The following is an 18,722-nucleotide window of genomic DNA, read 5'->3' as shown; positions in this document are numbered from 1 at the left end:
TTTGTCTAATCTATCCTTTTTAGATTAGTATTGAATATCCTGTATTTATGCAGGAGACCCTTTCAATATGCAGTACCTAATGAGCTGAAGACCTTATCTTCTGGATGGTCATTGAGATCTCTCCTCTCTCCCAGGCAGCCCCAGCCCAAGTTTACTCACTTCCATAACTGGTTTTCAATTTCCTCTTCATTTCTCATATCCCAGAGGTGCCTTTCTTTTGTGAGTAATTATCTATGCATCTACAAGCCTTTTGCCCATATGTCATCTAGAATTTCCAGGTGTTTATAGAACATAATCTGAAAATAAAATATGCCTTTGACTCCTGTTTCTGGCAGGGTGCTGGACTAAGATCATCTTAATGGTTAATTTATTTTATCATCCTGCCAGAACCTAAAGTCCAAAAGCATATGATTTGGTATATTTCTTCCCAAAACCCTAGCCGATTCACGGCTGATGAAAACAATCAACAAAGAAGGCAATGTTTTCTACTTGAAAAATTTCCAGTTTTAATGTCAGAAAACAATTAGGTTCCAAATGTCTCTACTAAGGGATTATTCAAAATCTTCAAGCAAGATGGACCTAAGTTTAGAGTTCATAATTGAATTGAATTGAATACTATTCTTACAATAATGTAAATAAGGGAGTTGTTATTACCTGATATTACATAAGGGGACTGAAGCTCAGACTTGTTAGCCAACTCATTGAATTTGACCATCTCCACCTTACAATACAGGAAAAATTGATGTGAAGACATGGAATTATTTGGCACAAAATCCAAGTGATAGTATCTGGAAATAATATTGTGGATGTTTGCAGTGGTGTTACCTTTGGGCTTACCAGTATATTATGCTGCCTCCCATAGGCTCTTTTTCATAAGAGAAACAGCAGCCTTCTCACCTCAACCTTTAAGTGTTTGCCTCCTGGCTCAACCAGATAGGAAAGGGAAGCCACGTTGGATGCTGTGACATCATGCCCACATCCCCAGACCCATTAGCAATTGCAAAAAGCAAAACAGGTGTGAAGTGCAGACATTCCCTCAGCCGACTTAGTGCTTTCCCTGTAATTAGGACTTGCCCTTTCATTTGGACAATGCCTTCTCAGTCCCCCTTTTCTACATAGGAATAGTGACCATCTCTCCTCAGGTAGCCTGTGCAAGGTACCCTGCACTCTCAAATGATCACAGGAAGCCAATTTCTCCTGTTCATGGAGTTTGAATGCAGATAACCAAATCTTAGGCTTGCACTAAAAGTAATGATGCAAATATCCTAAATGTTCCTACATCAGTTATAAAGATAATGCATATTTCTGTGTTTTCGTGTGTGTATTTTTATTATCAAAAAAATACATTCCCTGAAAACTTGCTGTTTTAATTGTCAGTCTCCAATAAACTGCCAGTAGAGTGAGTGGCAGGCAGAATTGTGTGGTTAGTGAGAAAATTTGCTGTTATTGGGTAGCACCAATGGAATGAACAGGACTTTGAGTGACAGCATTTTTACTCTGAAATCAAACAGCCTCCCATGACTTCTCTCTCCTGTCAAGTTTTTGGGGTTTTGGTGCTTTTCTTGTTTTTGTTTTTATCATGAATTTTGTTCTTTTCTTATATACACTGAATGTGAAATAGCCTAGATTAGTTCTTCAGGGATCTAGGATTTTGCTAGGTGATACCAAGGGATGGATGTAATTCAGTGACATTTTGTCAGGCTGTTAAAGAATAAATTTTCCTTGGCTATGGCAGGAGGTAATTATTTTTGTTTGCCTCTGACACAGGGGAAGAAAATTTGGGAGCTGTTATTTCAACTCTTTCAAGATATTTTTTGTTCTGTTTGGTAGGAAGAGGAAAACACATTTTTACTGTTGGAGGCAAGACCAGTCTCTGCTTTCCCCTCTAGAGTTGGTAAACTGTTAACACTGTGAACATTTTTGCAACATCCTCTCCTAGTGGTTTTGTCCCCACTCCTTGAGGATGTCCTTGAGCCAGTTCTTTTTTCTCTAATCTCTCCTCGCATTTGATCTGTATCATGTGATATATTAGGCTCATTCAACAGCAAACAAGGACTATTCTCAAAACAAAGATGCTGGTATATGTGGCTTCTGCACGTAGAGTCCACACTCTGCTGGGAGGTGCCTGGGATGGGCATCTACACCAACAGTGACAATAATAAAAACACTTCATATTACCTTAGGACATAGAACAGTTACGCAGATGGCTCTTTCAGGAATGATAGATTTTGCTCTTTGGACAACATATTTTGTAGTCTAGCTTCATGCTTTAAAAATTTAGGTACTTAATTAATGTGTACCAAAACAATGTCATTTCCCATGAAGGAACAGATTGAGGTCTTTCCAAAATGAACTAAAATTTTTAGTAGTATTCCTGAAATGCATCTAAGGTGAATGGTAAGAACCAAGACCTCAGCACAGGGACAGAACTAAACTTGCTGCCTTCTTGGTTTCTGTCCTCAAAGCTGGGTTCTGCAGAGGTAGGGGCTCCCCTAGGGGGACTGTTCTGTCCATACCCACCCTAGACTAACTCCTCTCACACCACTAACACTTATACACGAGGCTTTTGGGATCACTCATTAAATAATAAAATTAATTTGGAAGTCATCTGAAATAGAAGCATTTGTCATGTATGTTAAAATGAAAATCCAGTAGGTAGGAGTTTACGGGCTTTTCCCTAAAGAAGAATTCTTTCCCCAGGAAGAGTTTAAGTCTGTGTTTCTGGTATCACCACCACCATCACTACCAGTCCTCCAGACCATGTCTAAAGGAGATAGTTTAATTCGGCTCAGGGTTAAGCTGAGAACTTCACTAAAAGTCTACTTAGCATGTGGCTCCCAATGAAAGACTGATTTTTGTTTTTGTTTTTGTTTTAATCCCAACAACTTTCAAACAGCAGAGTGGTCATGGGACTTTGCACCTGTTATTCAATGGTGTGCCTTTTACGGACACTGTATTTTTCCCATTTCTTAAATTCGCTATGTAGTTGTTGCTCAGTAAAAACAAAACAACCCCAAACAAACAAAACACCCAGCCACTCTCTTCAAAAAGTCTTAGTTATCAAAAAAGGAAAGGTGGAAAAAACTTGGATATCGAAAATCTGTTTTCTTCTCAGAGATTGGAAGTAAATGGCACGCCAGCTTTGTAGTTTACAGACCCACTTCACACAATTGCTCATTTTTACAGCTATACTCCCATGTTGATTTTTTTTTTCAGTTGGTCATTCAATGGCCAGAATAAATACACTATCTGAAGAGTATATTCATGTGAATAATATATTACCACCCTTAATGAAATACCACACACCAAGATTAATTAAAAGGATACCTTTTAACACAAGACCTAAGGGAAATGGGGAAAGAACGCACGCTCCTACCTATTACAGAGAGAAATTATTTTTTCTTAAATATCACACTTTGATACCCATATGGACTCTTCTAATGCCTGTTTTACTCATTCACATTGGCAATTTTATATTTGGGAACATATTGTGCTCCTACTGGCAACCAGTGCCTCAGCAGGTAATAACTGTTCTGGGACTAACCCAGCCTCTTCCTTTCTTTTCCATGGGCTGAAGTTTCCGGAGAAGGCAGATCTGTCCTGGTCTGAGGCCCCAGAGAATGCTGAGCTTTCCCTTCTGCCTCCAGAAGGAACTTACTTATCTCTGACCTCTGCTTCCCATCCTTGCATCCAGGATCACTCTCTAATCTGACCCTCAGCAGCCTCCTCTAGAATCCCTTTGCATGGTAAACACATTCCCTATATCCGTAATACATTTTCTAAATAGTCCCTCCAGCTTCTCTTCTCACCTAAAGCTTGGTTCTCAACTGTAACCAAGTGTCCCTGGTTGCCTACACACATATATGCACTGTACACAGCACACATCCCAGTGATTTCTCAGCATGGGCATCTTGAGAAGGCAGAGCTACACCAAGCATCCATAATGCATGTTCTTGATAAATAATCATGGCATTGCCATTTCCCGCAGGACTTCGGGGGTCCATGCATGGCCTGCAGCACAGTGCTTGGCGCATCGGGGTGCAGACTGGGTATTTGCTGAATGAATGAAATCCTTTCTGTTTACAACACAAAGTTGAGTATCTAAAGCCATATCGACAGATATGAAAAGGAGAGCAAGGAAGCTGAATGAAACGTGATGTGTGCAAAAGACAAGCTTCCACATAAAGGCTTTCATGGAAACAGAGCCCCATGTCATAAAAGTTTTCATCGTGCCTCAATGGATGTGTTCTGGTCTTCAGCTGTTCCATTTGCCACCAGTGCAAGACACAGCCGCCCAGTTGACCAAGCAGGGACACTGTGTGTGAGGAGGCGGGAGCCTCGGGGACCCTTGTTCTTGAGGCCCTGTAGGCATTTCATCTGTATTTGAAGAGGCTGAGGTGGCTGAGCCTGCTCAATATAAAGACAAGGCAGGTTTCCTGAATTATGCAGGAAGTGGGTAAAAACCGCACAATTAGCCACGATGCGCTTCTGGGGGAGGGGGAGGAGAACTAAACAATTATTTTTACTCAACCTGTAATTGTCAGGTATTAGCAGTGATAACAGAGGAGGGCACATGATGTATAATTAGGAGGTCAAAAGGCAAGCCTGCCAATTGTGCCTGGGAAAAGTTTGGCCGGGTTTTTAAGCACGGTATGTTAATGATCTGTAACATCAGAAACCATTCATCTATTACAATAAGATAGAATTAACAGGAAACCAACACTTGCAAAAACCACACCGCATGCCTCTTAAGATGTCTGGGGTGGGTGAGCAGGAGCAAGCAGTATGCTTCAAACTCGAAATCTGAAGGTGAGCGCCCTTACTTTTAACACGCATCACAGACCACGTGCCACACTGATGACAAAAGTACAAAACAGGTCAAAATGACACCTCCTCTGACGGAATATTTTTGTTCAATTTAAACATTAGGTCAACTTGCCCCAGTGGCTTCAAATGAGAATCAAAAATTAAAGGGGTGGAGGCATAGCACGGGTATGTACTTTAACCTAAAACTCTCAGCATAAATTTCATATAACTGAAGAACGTGACTCAGGAATATTTTACAGAACATTTGAACTTCATTTCTTACCTGCAACTGATGGAAACAAGCCCTTTTCATTTTGAATAGGTGATGACAACTTTATACAACGTGATAAAAGTTTTAATGGACTATTGTTTCAGATTAAACACAAATTAAACTGGAATTATAAATAACTCAAATGTCATTAAGGCATGTTTTCTATACTCACAAGTCCCTAATAGTCTTCAGAATAATTTAACCTCGAAAAACTCTATTGCATTGTGCTTTAAGTAAAAATGATGTCATTTTTTCAAAGCAGGTCACTCTCTTGGCTACCAAGTTAACAGCACCACCAGTTAATCTGAGACCAACAGGAAGCACATTTTAATCCTGCCTAGACTTTTATTTTGTAAGAGATAATATACATTTCCACATAGATAGTATGCTTCTGGAATCAAATCACAGTTAAATGAACAGTGAAAGTTGCTTAACTTCTTTTGTTTCTTCATACAAGTCATACTTACAAACTAATAAAAATAACAATTATTTTGAGTTTAATTAGAAAATCTTAATTAACAATAAAGACTTAACCTTAATATTTTTGGTTCCCAAAAATATTTTTAAAATTAACACCATGTGAATAAATAAGACAATCTTTTTAAACCTCAAGGCAGGATTACTGATGCAGGCAGACTGAGTTATTAAACACATTCTAAATTAAATGCCTCTATGAATTTTATACTGAAATATACTGTGATAGTTTTGCATGCCAAATGTGACATTTTGTATTTTAGATTCATCTTCTGTAGTAATTTTGGAAATGTCATACAAACAAAGATTTTGTCATTTACCAATGGAATTACTATGCATGGCTGCTTAGCCATCTCTTTGCTGGCTCTTGTGGTTGTTTCAAGTCATCAAGCCATAAAAAATCTTTATCTCTCTGAAACACAGCAATTTGGAAGATAATCGAATGGTGACTAGGGGGCAGAAATGCCAGTCTGAGGAATTATACCACAATCCCTCTTGCATTTACAACCTTCTTCAAAGCGAGTGTCAGATGAGTAGAAAAGGGAGATAGAAGATTCATCAAATCTCAAACCTCGTCTCATTTGCACCGTGGCAGGCCAGCCACATTGTCGAGTGAGAACTCAGCCTGGTACCATGGACACCGTTTTGAGGAATTCCAATGGCTTTGTCATTGAGAGTTTTAGCCATGCACTTTTAGCATCAAATTCCCCACAAAAAAATGTTTATTAAGACCTGCCAAACTCTGTTTCTCTGAACGGTCCGACGGGAGGAAAAACACAACAGGAGGTAAGTCGATACAATTGATCTCATTACTTAACAGTTCGCATCAGAGAAAAAGTGAATGGTAGGAGCCTCACCTTGCAGCCAGGTCCTGCTGCTTCCTTAGGTTCAGGAGCTACTTCTCGGAGGAGGCGGGCCTGGCTACTCTGTCTTCCTTACAAGCATTTATGGGTGCAATTAATGGTTGACTTGAAGCTCTACAGCGTTACAGGAAGATGGGAAATAAAGGGAAGAGAAATTGGCAAAGGGGTAGAATGAAAACGTTAGCCTTAGGAACCACAACACAATTTAACAGTGTCCTTAAACATTTGGTCAGATTAACTGGGATTAGATAAACACCACATAACTACAGATGAAGAAAGTTAGGGAGGTGAGCAGCTTTTGAAATGTGACCCTATAAACTATAAGACTCATTGTATCAGCTACTGATCTCCCAACAATTAAAAGGCGGCCTGGTTCAGAAATGACCAGATCAAATATTTGATAAGAATTTTGCCACTTTATTTTCTCTCCCTCCCTCTTCAATCTTACAAATCACTAGAGAAACTCTGGGGGCGGGGGTTGGGGGGAAATCACTTAAATAGATGAATAGCTAAAATGACATAAGCCTTTTTTCTTTTTTAATGCCATGGCCAGAGATCAAGAACTATTTGTACCCTCGAAATATTCCCCAGGCTTTTTTCCTGCTACTAACATCTACTGACTTTATTTGAGGTCCTTCTTCATTGACTATTTATTTTTTTCTTTTTTTAACCTTCACAAGTCCTAACAGCAATCTCCTGCTTTCCCAAATTCATTTGAATTAAGAAGGATCTGTGTTTCACTTCTCCTGACTTAAACTTAATTCCATCAGCAGGGCCATCTGTGACAGTGACTGTACCCCCACCAGAGGAATGGCCTTTTTGGATCTCACAGCTGATTTAGTTTTCCTGCAATAGAAATGATTTCCCTTAATTTGGTTACAGCTACATTGACACAAGAGTTCATTAGGACACCCATTTGCTGGCAATTCAATTTCAAATTAAATACACTTTGTAGTAAATTTTATTACTTTTAAACCACTGTATCTATTGTCTTTAATGGCCCTATTATACAGTTATGAAGGTAAACAGAATTGATTAGTAAACATCAAACATGTTATGTTAACCACCGTGAGATGGTTTCCTCAGTTTCTTTCTTTGTTCCTTTGGCAAGAATTGTAAGGCACTCATGAAATATCTTAAAAACTTGATGTAAATAATCAGTTGCTGAATTCATGATTATTATCCTAAAGAAGAAAAAAAAAGGTTCTGCGCTGCAATCTTAGTTCTTTATAATTAAAAGTGTTCTAAAAATACCTTCTTTACTTAAAAAGGAACACAGTGCACACTGAAAGGTTAATATACAGGCTTAACGTGATACCAGGTACCTAGAAATAAGACTAGTGACTGTGGCCAGTCATACCCCAGACCAGGGGCCAGATCGGATGTCAGCTCATGTTTCAATTAGATTCTGATGTATATTGTTATTCTTTCTTCCCCTCATATTCAAACAACTATTAATTATGTGATTATATAAATACATGTTTATGCTTTTACATTATGCAAAATTCAATTATATGAAAAGCCTTCCCATTAGTCCACAACTAAGAGACAAACACTGGTAAAATACTGAAGTCTATGCCACACAGCTGGATAGGTAAACACATTTTTTCTTTACAAAATGAGGCTGCTGCTGTAAATATTATTTTTTTTGGCTGTATTTTCCACTTTGTATATTATGACATTCTCCATTAGATTAATTTTTCTCTATAACATAATTTTAGTGATGAACTAGTATTTAATTCTAAGATTCTACTCTAAATTATTTAAATTATCCCCTATTGTTGGATATTGAGGTTAGTTCTGATTTTCATTATCGTAAGCATATAAAATCTCATAAACATCTCTGGCCACTTTCCTGGTTTAAAGTCATCATTAGAAATGTTGGGCATGAGGGACATGAAACTCTACACCTCAATGATGTCTACTTTAAGTGTTGAAATGACACCTAAGCAATGTTATCCTGTCCCCATGGCCTATTCTCTAAGGCACTGAATACTCTTCACAGAGAGACAGGTTCCATTGCAGCTGATATTTATTTTCACTGCTATTAGGATTAGAAGTTAAGTAAAATGGTAATGAATAAACAGCAGCGATGTACAGCAGAGTTTTTCAACCTCCGCATTACTGGCATTTTGAACCACATAATTCTTTGTCTAGGAGGCTGCCCTGTGCATTGTAGAATGTGTAGAAAGATCCCTGGCCTTTGCTCACTAGATGCCATTAACAGACACCTCCTTAGTCCCAGTGGTGACTGTCAAAAAATGTGTCCAGATATTGCCAAATGTCCTCTGGGGCCAAAATTGATCCCTGTTGAGAATCACTGATACAGCATTAATTACTTTTATTGAGTATTTAGCATGTTCAAAGAACTCTTTTAAATACACTGTATTTATTATCTCATTTAACCCTTTAAGTAATCCAATAAGGTTTTATTATTTCTGCTTAATTGATGAGAAACTGATGCTATGGAATGTTGAGTGTCTTGTTTGAGGTCACATTGCCATAAAGGGAAAAGTCTAAGATTCAAAGTGAGATGTCTAACTTAAGAACCCCTCAGAACATACGCCCACTACGACTGCATCACTTACACTAGGATGGCAAAGCAGCAACTGCCATATCCAAATTTTGGAAGTTCAGATTTGGATATTTTCTGAGAGATAAGACATAGCTCCCAGCTATGCTATCATGACTGTAATGCCCCATCCCCAACCCATCATATATGGATGAAAAAACACAGATAAATCCCAGGAGGAAATGGGGTCCTGCTACCCACAAACCTGACCCTTAAGGTGAATCAAACTAAGGGGGACTTGTCACCTATAATTGACCCATATTTAATCTATAGCTAAACAAACAAAACAGAAGAAAATGCATTGAATCTACCATTAAGGAGCATACTTCTCCAATGTTTTACCAGTCTTTAAACATGACATAGGAATGCATTGACTGAGTCCTTCCCCTTCAAATTTAAAATCCTGCATGAAAGAAAACAGAAATGAAATAAGATTGACTCAAAATACACTTGACACATCTAATGTAGAAGTTGGCTCTTCTAAAACCAGGTAATGTTTACTCTTAAAGGTTAAGTTTTCAGGAGACAACTAAAACAATTGAAATCATACCTTTAGCAGCCACCTTATTATGGAAACTGACCTCTCTGTTAGTTACCTTCTCTCTCTCTTCCTTTCTCTCTCACAGACACATACACCCATATGCACACACACTCAGATATATACACATGCACAAACATGCCACATAATGGTACACATACCACACAATGGCACAGTTGTAAATGAGCATGTGACTAGTCACATAAGACACCAGAGATGTTAATAATAATTGTGATCATGTAATTTATCATCCAATTCAGGACATTTTGGGAGTAAAATGGGAAACAATTCTTCTAGAATAGGCATAATTAGAACCTCACTGATGTTGCACGACTAGCCCATGCAAACTATAATATATAGGAACTTTATTAGTAATACTCATTCAGATATTCTGAAAGAACTATCATATAGGCAAATAGCAACATACTTAGTGAGGGTAAATAATGGCAGAATGAGAATGAGAGAAGGCAAACTTAGGTGGAAGCTGCATCCTTTATAACCTAATCTTGGAAGCGACATAGCATCACTTCTGCTGTGCCCTTCTGGTCACACTCATCAACCCTGATACAGTGCAGGAAGAAACTGCACAACAGCACGAATAACAGGAGGTCAGGACCAGCAGTCCATAGCAATTGTGCAACCAAGATAAGCAAATATTGGCAGTTTTTAATTTTTTTTTAAGTCTCAAGGTCTGAGAATAACTCTCCATGGCTCTTAGCTCTGTCCCCTGAGCTCTCGGCTCCACCCTGCTCATCTTTCTTCCTTTGTGCACAAAACACAGTACATGTTTGCAGCTGAGTAGTTTTCTCAGCCTGCTTCCTGCCAGTAGAATTTAGGAATCCAAAGGTCTCTTTACGTTGTGTTGGGAATCCACAGGCCTCTCTCTGTCTTTTTCAATCCAAGCAGATGATTTTTCTGCTTTCTCCTTTAAAGCTTTGTAGATCTATTTTCTGTGAATCTTTGTGGAATCGACTTCATTAGACAAAAACCAAACCCACAAATCTCTTCAAAAGACCATCCTCCATAGACTTCCACTGACAGCACGAGGGGCAACCACTCTGATTCTCATAGAAATCCCACTGTTCGATTCAGAGGAACTGTGAGGCACACCTTTTTAGAACGTCTTCGCCCTGAGTGAATAGTCTTCTAAGTCATCCCCTTTGATATTTCTGAAGCCTTGACTACCACACTCTTCATCCTTCAATCATATTTTCCTGGCATTTATTTGTTGCTCAGAAACCATTTCTTCACCTTAGCACTTCTTGGGAGAGGTTGAGAATTTTCAGAACCATCAAGTCATGCCTCGTTTGTTTAACAATTCTACCTTCAGTTTCTCTCTCTTCCCTTACATTTCACAATAAGCAGCAAGAAGAAACCAGGCGGTTTTCACCATTCTCTGGTTAGAAATTTCCTTGGCTGGACCTCTCTGTTCATTAGTCTACTTTCCACATACCTACAGGCTATAGTGTTGCTAAATTCTCTGACACTCTGTAATAAAAGATTTCCTTTCCTCCAGGCTCCAACATGATTTTTCCTCACTTTCCTACAGGCCCTCACATTCTTGTCAAAGATCATGATGTTTCCAAGAACCCCTTCAAAGTCCTTTAGGCTTTGCTCACACCCTCCTCAAAACTCACTGCCCAGTTTCAACGCCACTCTCACATTTTAAGCTTTGTTATTGAACATTTCTTTCTGAGTACCAAAGTCTGTATTAGTTATCTATTGCTCCATAACAAATTGTCCCAAAATTTAGCAGCTGAAAACAACAAACATTTACAATCTCACACAATTTCTGAGGATCAGGAGCCCGGAAGTTGCTTAGCTGGGTTTTCCTGGCTCAGGATCTCTCATGAGTCTGCAGTCAAGTTGTCAGCTGGGGCTGCTGTCATCGCAAGAATTGAGTGAGGTTGGGGACCTGTTTGCAACCTCAGTCACAAGCCCATTGGCAAGCTTCCATTTCTTGCTAACTGGTGACTGCAGACTTTGGTTTCTCATCACATGCTGCTCACATCCAGCTTGTTTTCCCCAGAGTGAAAGATCAAAGAGTTCAAAAAGAAAGACCCCCATGACATCTCTCTTGTCCCCTTCCTAATCCTTACCAAGACTCCCCACTGATGGAAAGCAGCAAGAAGCCAGAGGACATAGGAGCCTTACTGATGTGCCCTCACAGTTCAGCTGTGTGTGGCAGAGATCAGTGGATTTAGGCTAGTAAACCACCAAGGAGAAGACAGTGCAGGCAGAGCAAGCCGTAGGGTGAACCACTTGATTGAACTACAAAGTCTTGTTGATGAGTTGGATGAGAAAGGAAAGGGAAGATAAAGAACCAAGGAGGAACTTCAGGCTTCTCTTCTCTTCTTTTCTTCTAGAAAAGAGGAACTTCTTTTCCTCTAAAAACTAAAAATTTATGTGAGCTATACTAAGCAATATAAGCAATATATTTAATTAAAATCACATGAAACTATATGCTAGAATTCTATGTAGAAGTAGAAATAATCTGTTGATTTAGCTATTTTAATTTTTTCTCAGTTTTTAAAAAATTATATATATATATAAAAATATGTATCATGATATAAATAATAATTCTGCTATGATGGTTAAAAATGTAAATATGTCACCAAAATAAAAATTCAAAGTCTGAAATCATAAGTCTAGAATTACCCTTTGAAGGGCACTATCTTATTTAAACAAATGAAAAAATTAAGATAGATTTCATATAGTTATTTAGATGGAAGGATTAGCCTGATAGACACCAAGCTAAAAAATAATATGTAATAATGCCTCAGAAAAACTTAGTTTAATCTTGCCAGATGAAATCTATAAGTACATTCAGGTATTTTAAACTCCATATTATCTTTCTCAAATATCAGAGTGAGGCGTGAACACACACTATAGTCTATCAAGAAACTCCCAAAATTCTTTCTCCATATGTATATTATCCTTGGCGAACTTTCTCACTGTGATGTGAAATAGCTGCCATTTATTGGCTACAATGGTAGTTTGTCTTTTAAACTTTTATATCTGCTACTTAAAAAGACAAAAAATATGAAAATCTCTCAAAAAGAAAACAAATGAAAAAAAAAAAAACCTGTGGTCCCAAATCAAGTGAAGGTCATGTTCAAGTTTTTATCATTAAACTATGAAAGTTATCTTTAATTTGTCTTCCCAGTCTAGGCTAACTTCTACTTAAAGTCACACCCCAGGCCCTTACAAGAATGAGTTTTCTGTTCATATGTAGAGGAATGTGGATAAAAAGATATGTGCTGAGAAGGTATGTGATTTAATTCTAAAAAAATATAAAATCAAATATGGAACAATTATTTGGTATGATCAAGAGTAGAGATGTAAGACCTGAGGAATAATGCATACATTACTTTACTAACTTATGAAAGCTGTTATAACTTACAAATTCCCTGAATCTATTTAGTTCTTAAACTATTTTTAATAGCTGCTTTATTAAGATATATCATAGAGTCATGAGGAAAAACTTATTTCTGATATTAAGTATAAAATCATGCTTTGTGCCTTTCAACGAGAGGAAAGTCTCTGCCAATGACCTAATACTGCTAAAACTGTTTCTACCTGTGTCCTGTCTTTTAATACAAACTATTTTAAGGTAACAAAATAGCAGTTGGTCAGGGAGAGTTCTACTTTAAGGAAGAATTACAAGTAATAAATTTAGATAAAATGATAAAATATAAAGCCATAATTTTGCAATCCTTAGTGAAACTATTGTTTCAGGCAAGGATAACCAATTGACAAAATAACCTTAAAAAGTAAGTGGTTGATGAAGAAGTGGATATAGTTTGATCAAAATAAAAATGATGCCAGAATTCTTGTTTGCAGAGTCCAAGAATGAACTTAGCATACACCCAAGGTAGGAGAGCCAGGGAGAGGCTTTTATTGAGAGAGACAATGAGAGGAGAGCTCCTGGTGGTGCGTTAGGGTTTTTATAGGCAGTTGAGGATATTGGGGAACGGGAAAAAACACATAGGGGTGTGGACTTGTTAAGTGGTCCCTGAATATTTAGAATTAAGTTAATATAAGGAATTCCCTGCTTTGATTTTTCTCTGGGATACCAGCATCTTGGTCTGGGAGCATATCAAACAAGGCCGCCTGCCCAGCCCCTAGGTGGGCTGAGGTATTGTCTGCTAAAGAGTAAGAATCTTACTTCTTAACTTCCTGGGTATTAAAATGCAATCTTATCTTTAAGGTGGAATCCTTGCTGCCTTTTACTACGTTGTTTATGGCAGGGCCTGCATGCTAAATTAGTTGCCCAGTTTGCAAATCACCTCATCAGATCTGAAGGAGGAAAGAAAGCACACAGGCCTGGGCCTCCAGCATGCTAAGGTGAATCTTACACATGATTACAAATGATTAGCATAATAAAAACATGTGGTACGCTTCTTTACCTGGGGAATATTAACTGATCTCACTGAAGAATGACTCTAGAGCTTAATGCTTAACACAGAGTTTTGGGAGGGGGTTTCCTTGCATGTAGTTAGTTACATTGCTCTGACTGTAAATATCCTGCCTTGATTTTTCCAGAGGCCCTCACTCTACTCTAACTACATCCACGGTCCCTGCCTCAGTATGACATAGAGTATTACTTTTTGTCTCAAGGGAGAAATATACATGGATCAAACTCCCTCACCCTAAACCAATGATCAATTTTAGCATCATAAATGATGTAAGACTCAGATATTATTCATTCTTGATGTATAAAATATGGAGTACACAATTTTGTCTCTGAGGCATTCCAGCTGAAGATGTTTATATTGAATCCAATCAGCACTTCTAGATCAACTTCCATATTATTTTAAGTACAGGGAATAAGAGAACAGCCTAACATCAGCACGCAGAAACAATGGTACCAATTTGTCTATAGAATGGTCCATGGTACATCTGACTCAGTCAGGCTTGACTTACAGAACAGATCAAATATAATGAACGATCCTAACTGGGTCCTGGTTTTGACAAACATGCAATAAAGGACATGTTGAGAATAACAGGTAAAATTTGAGTACAGACTGGTTACTAGGTAAAATTAAGGAATTACTGTGAATTTCATTAACTATGCTGATGATTTTGGCTATGTCCTTATTTTTTAAAGGCATAATGAAGTTTAGGTTTTCTGAACTGCTCTCCTTGCCTCTTAGAAAACATAATCATTTATGTACTCCCTCTCTTCTCCAATGAATGTCCAAGGGTTTCTTATTATAAAGCAGCCATCAGAAAATGGCCCATCATAAGGAACTGACAGTGACAGTGACCCCTTCACAGAACGAGCCAGAGGAACTGGAGCCCTGAGAGGAAATTTACATATCTTATTTCAGACTTCCTAAAATATTTTTTAAAAAAGAATTAGAGGTTGTCAGAGTGGAATGTTGGTTCCAGGAGTCCCAAACAACATTACTTCAAGATTATCACTCTAAAGGTTGTCACCTTTACTATGAGCATAATTCCTTAAAGACATACTTCCTCTTTCATATTTCTTTAAAGTAATCCTGCTGCATTAGTTCTCTTTACTGAGTTAATCCAAGAGAGGAAAACAGTAGCTAGAGAACCTGTTAGTGTACTTAAGAATATTTTTTTTAATTTGAATTTCTAGAGGATTTGAAAATTTGAATATCAAAGTGTGATTCCCACTTGTCCAACACCAAATGCAGTGGTGTATTTTTCCCCACAATCATGTATAACAGTAACAAACTATACCCAGTAGTAATAGCAGTATAACTTCATTCGGGTGCCCAGACCTGATTTCAATGTGTGTGAATATGTGGGAGGAGGTCTTCCCACACATACTTACACCAAGCAATTCTCAAACACCAGTGGGGTGTTGGAGAACTCAACTCAATTCCGATGGTATCTGCCCGAAGACAGCACCAGATTTCCGAGTTAAGGGTCTGTCCTACAAGACTGGCCTCTACCCCTGACTCCAGATGCCAGTCCCAGGCAGTTACCTGTGCTTCTGACCTACTGGCTACAGACTGGAGGGTCCAACGACCTCCTCCTTGGGCTAGATTAATTTGCTAGAGCGGCTCACAGAACTCAGGAAAACACATTGACCAGTTTAGTAAAGGATAACATAAAGGATACATGTTAACAGCCAGATGAAGAGAGGCGTAGAGCAAGGTCCCAAATAAAGAGGCCCAAATCCCAGTGGAGGTTGGGGCCTGGTACAGTGGCATGTGGAGACAGTCTGGTTCCCCAAGCTTAGAGGCTCTCTCCAACCACGAAGCAGGATCCAATAAAGCACAGCAGGAACAGCACAGCCCAGAGAGAGCAAAAAGCTCTTCTCAGTGGGTTTTCTGAGGCTTCATTGCACAGTCATGACTGACTAAATTACTGGCCATTGGCTGATTCAACCTCCAGCCCCTGAACTTGGGTGGGGGTCCAAAAGTCTCTCATTAACATGACAAAACACCCATTTCTCCTTTAATACTTTGCAGTGTTTTCAAGAACTGTGGATGAAGACCAAGTATACCTGGGAAATACACGTTTGGTCATATGAATGACCAAATACGTACTTCTTACAAGTCATTATATCGCACAAGGATTAGGCTCCAGATTCTCCTGCGTATGCTCTCCAAATGAACCTTCTTCATAGATGTTACCATCTTGTAAAATAAATGGACAATTAAGCAGATATAAAATCATTGTCTGGTGGTCACAGCAATACTTTAAAAACTCTTCATCACCCTGGTAAATTTCTTATATCTGTGAAGACTTATTGAACAGTAAAATAAGACTGAGCCATAGCTATTAATTTTTTCACTGAAACTAAAAAAAAAACAAATCAAAGATTCAATGCTTCAGGTTCTTTTCAGAAAACCCCTCTGAAGCTGTAATACATCTTTTACAGGAAATGCATATTTTTTAAAACTTATAAATGATTTTTAAATATGAATTATTCATTACATTGTGTAAATTTTCTTCTTTCATATTCACAAAATCTCAGAGTTGATGATGTAAATTTCAGCAGCACTAATTACCTTAGGGATATTCAAGCTATGAGAAGGTAGCAGAGAGAGGAAACAATTACATTTTAGATATCAAAAGCCATTTACTAGGTGATTTTCCACTACAAAAAAAATTTATATTTTCTGAAATGAAGCTACTCAATATAAATGAGGAAAGAGTGGGGGAGCTTTTTTAATAGTTATAATTTTTTTTTCCTCTAGTATTATAATATTTATGGAGACTTTCAAACCTATGGATTATATTTTTGGCATTATGCCTCTCTCCCCTCTTGCATTGAGGTCATTCATCTTAAGGTCCTTAATATTTTATATTACTTTTATTAACGATTCTTTAAAGAAGGAGCTTGATAGCCATTGAAAATGAGCAGGCTGATATTCCAACTCAGATGGCATGTCTACGGAGGGTTTTACCATAGAATATGGAGAATCCCTGGGAAGCTTCAAGTACCGAGAGCTTTGAAATGAGATAATAGAACCAAAATGTGGAACCAGATGAACAGGTGAGTGAAAACAGATATTTATATACATTTTTATAAAAGAAATCATTGGCGGAGATAACTTATAAACTATTTTACAGAAAATCTTAAAAAGACCCTCTGGCATCTACACCAAAAAACAGGAATCAGTTTAAATAATAGTGACATACTTTATACACAGACATTCTGGTCTTTCAATGCAGTCATTTCACACAAAATGGCTTTTGCATTTTAGGTGTTTAATAAATATTTCCTCTTTGTTAAGCTGACATATATTTCTAAATCCCTATTACATAGGAGATAGAAGAAAAAGCCATTGTCCATGAGAAAACTCTGATTAAATTTGTGACAAAATACATTTGAAAAATAGTACAGCATCATATAGGATCAAAGATGAATAAGTAGAAGTCAACAGATAAAGTGGGAAATTTCTGACTAATAAGGACAATGAATTGTTAATATATGATTTAATAGTTAATATTTTTTATTATTTGACATAATTTGTTGGCTGAGACTCTTTACTTACAAGTAATAGTTGTGGGCAACATTATATGATAAGAATTTTCTCTGCATTTTATTGAAAATTGATACCCAGAGACCTTGTCTAAGCCTTAGTTGCCTAAGACCACATAAGTCATTAATATTCAGAGTCTCAATTCAACCCATTGTTCTCCAACTCCAAAACTCAAGTTCATCAGCTACACAATGATGCCTTTCTCAAAAAATAATTTCCCAAGCAAGGAACCTCTTTGAGAAGCTGTTTAAGGTTTTTGACTGAGGAAATGAAATGATCAGAGTTATAACTTAAGCACCAATTCCAAAGTGGATATTGGCACAAGGAGAGAGTCAGGAAGAGCAGCTAAGATTTTACTAAAGGAGCTTATGCTTGACACGGGTTACCCAGCAGGCACTGAGTTCTTTGGACATTTTGTTAATATTTGCACAACTATTCAGTAAGGAAAGAGATGTTTACATTTAAAAGAATGTATTTATACCAAATTACGATGTTTTACTTAATGACATGGGGAGAAAACCTGAAAAGATCAAATATTTACCTAACTCTGTTTCAGTAAAGATTTTTAGAAAAAATGGTACCTTGTGAAGTAACTTCAGGGGGATTCCGAACTGCACATGCATGTGCTTCAGATCAGCATCCACACCTTTCTTCCTCCACCGTCTGCCCCACTCGCTCATTTTTAGAATTCCTGCTTCCCTATTTTTAATTCCCATCATTCACTGATCAGTCTTTCAAAAATTATATTATTTAATGACAAAAACTGTGATGCCCCAAATCATTCAAAATTTTATAGGTAGCTATGATCATTACACATGCTTAAAGGAGTAAAATGACATCTTCAGGGAGAAAGAAGAAAGAGAAGTCAAGGAATAGGACCCTGCCCCACAAGGAAAGCTGGAAAGCTACTTTAATGACAGAGTGGAAACATCTATCTTTAATCCTGACAAAAAAATTAAAAGATGTGTATTGTGTTCCTGGAATCTGAGTATTTGAGGGGTGACCACCCCTCCCCTACAAGTCCTTGTGCTTAGGAAGCTGAGGCCAACCCTATTCACCCCTAGGCTGAGAAACGTAATCCAGGACTGAGCCAATTAGCATGATTTCGTATTAGAGCCCAGTGACTTCAGGGATTGAACACATGACCTATGATGTCCAATCAGATGGAAGTAGGAACATTTGAAAAAAGATAAAACATCACATATGGAATTCAGCAAACTGAAAACAT

At 37.8% G+C, this 18,722-nt stretch overlaps 1 protein-coding gene across 1 annotated transcript in view; it reads right to left on the bottom strand.

Annotated features, from left to right (window-relative positions):
- The window catches only part of LOC108390565 (uncharacterized), a 298,944-nt gene that overhangs the window by 218,203 nt on the left and 62,019 nt on the right, over nucleotides 1–18,722 (bottom strand). The window contains 3 exon segments of the mRNA XM_037011044.2: nucleotides 4,182–4,322; nucleotides 4,324–4,488; nucleotides 6,409–6,485. Coding sequence (XP_036866939.2) covers nucleotides 4,182–4,322; nucleotides 4,324–4,488; nucleotides 6,409–6,485 — 383 coding nt within the window.

Source organism: Manis javanica, chromosome 16 (genome assembly GCF_040802235.1).
Source record: "Manis javanica isolate MJ-LG chromosome 16, MJ_LKY, whole genome shotgun sequence".
Classification (NCBI taxonomy): domain Eukaryota; kingdom Metazoa; phylum Chordata; class Mammalia; order Pholidota; family Manidae; genus Manis; species Manis javanica.
This window is presented reverse-complemented; position numbering and strand designations above follow the sequence as displayed.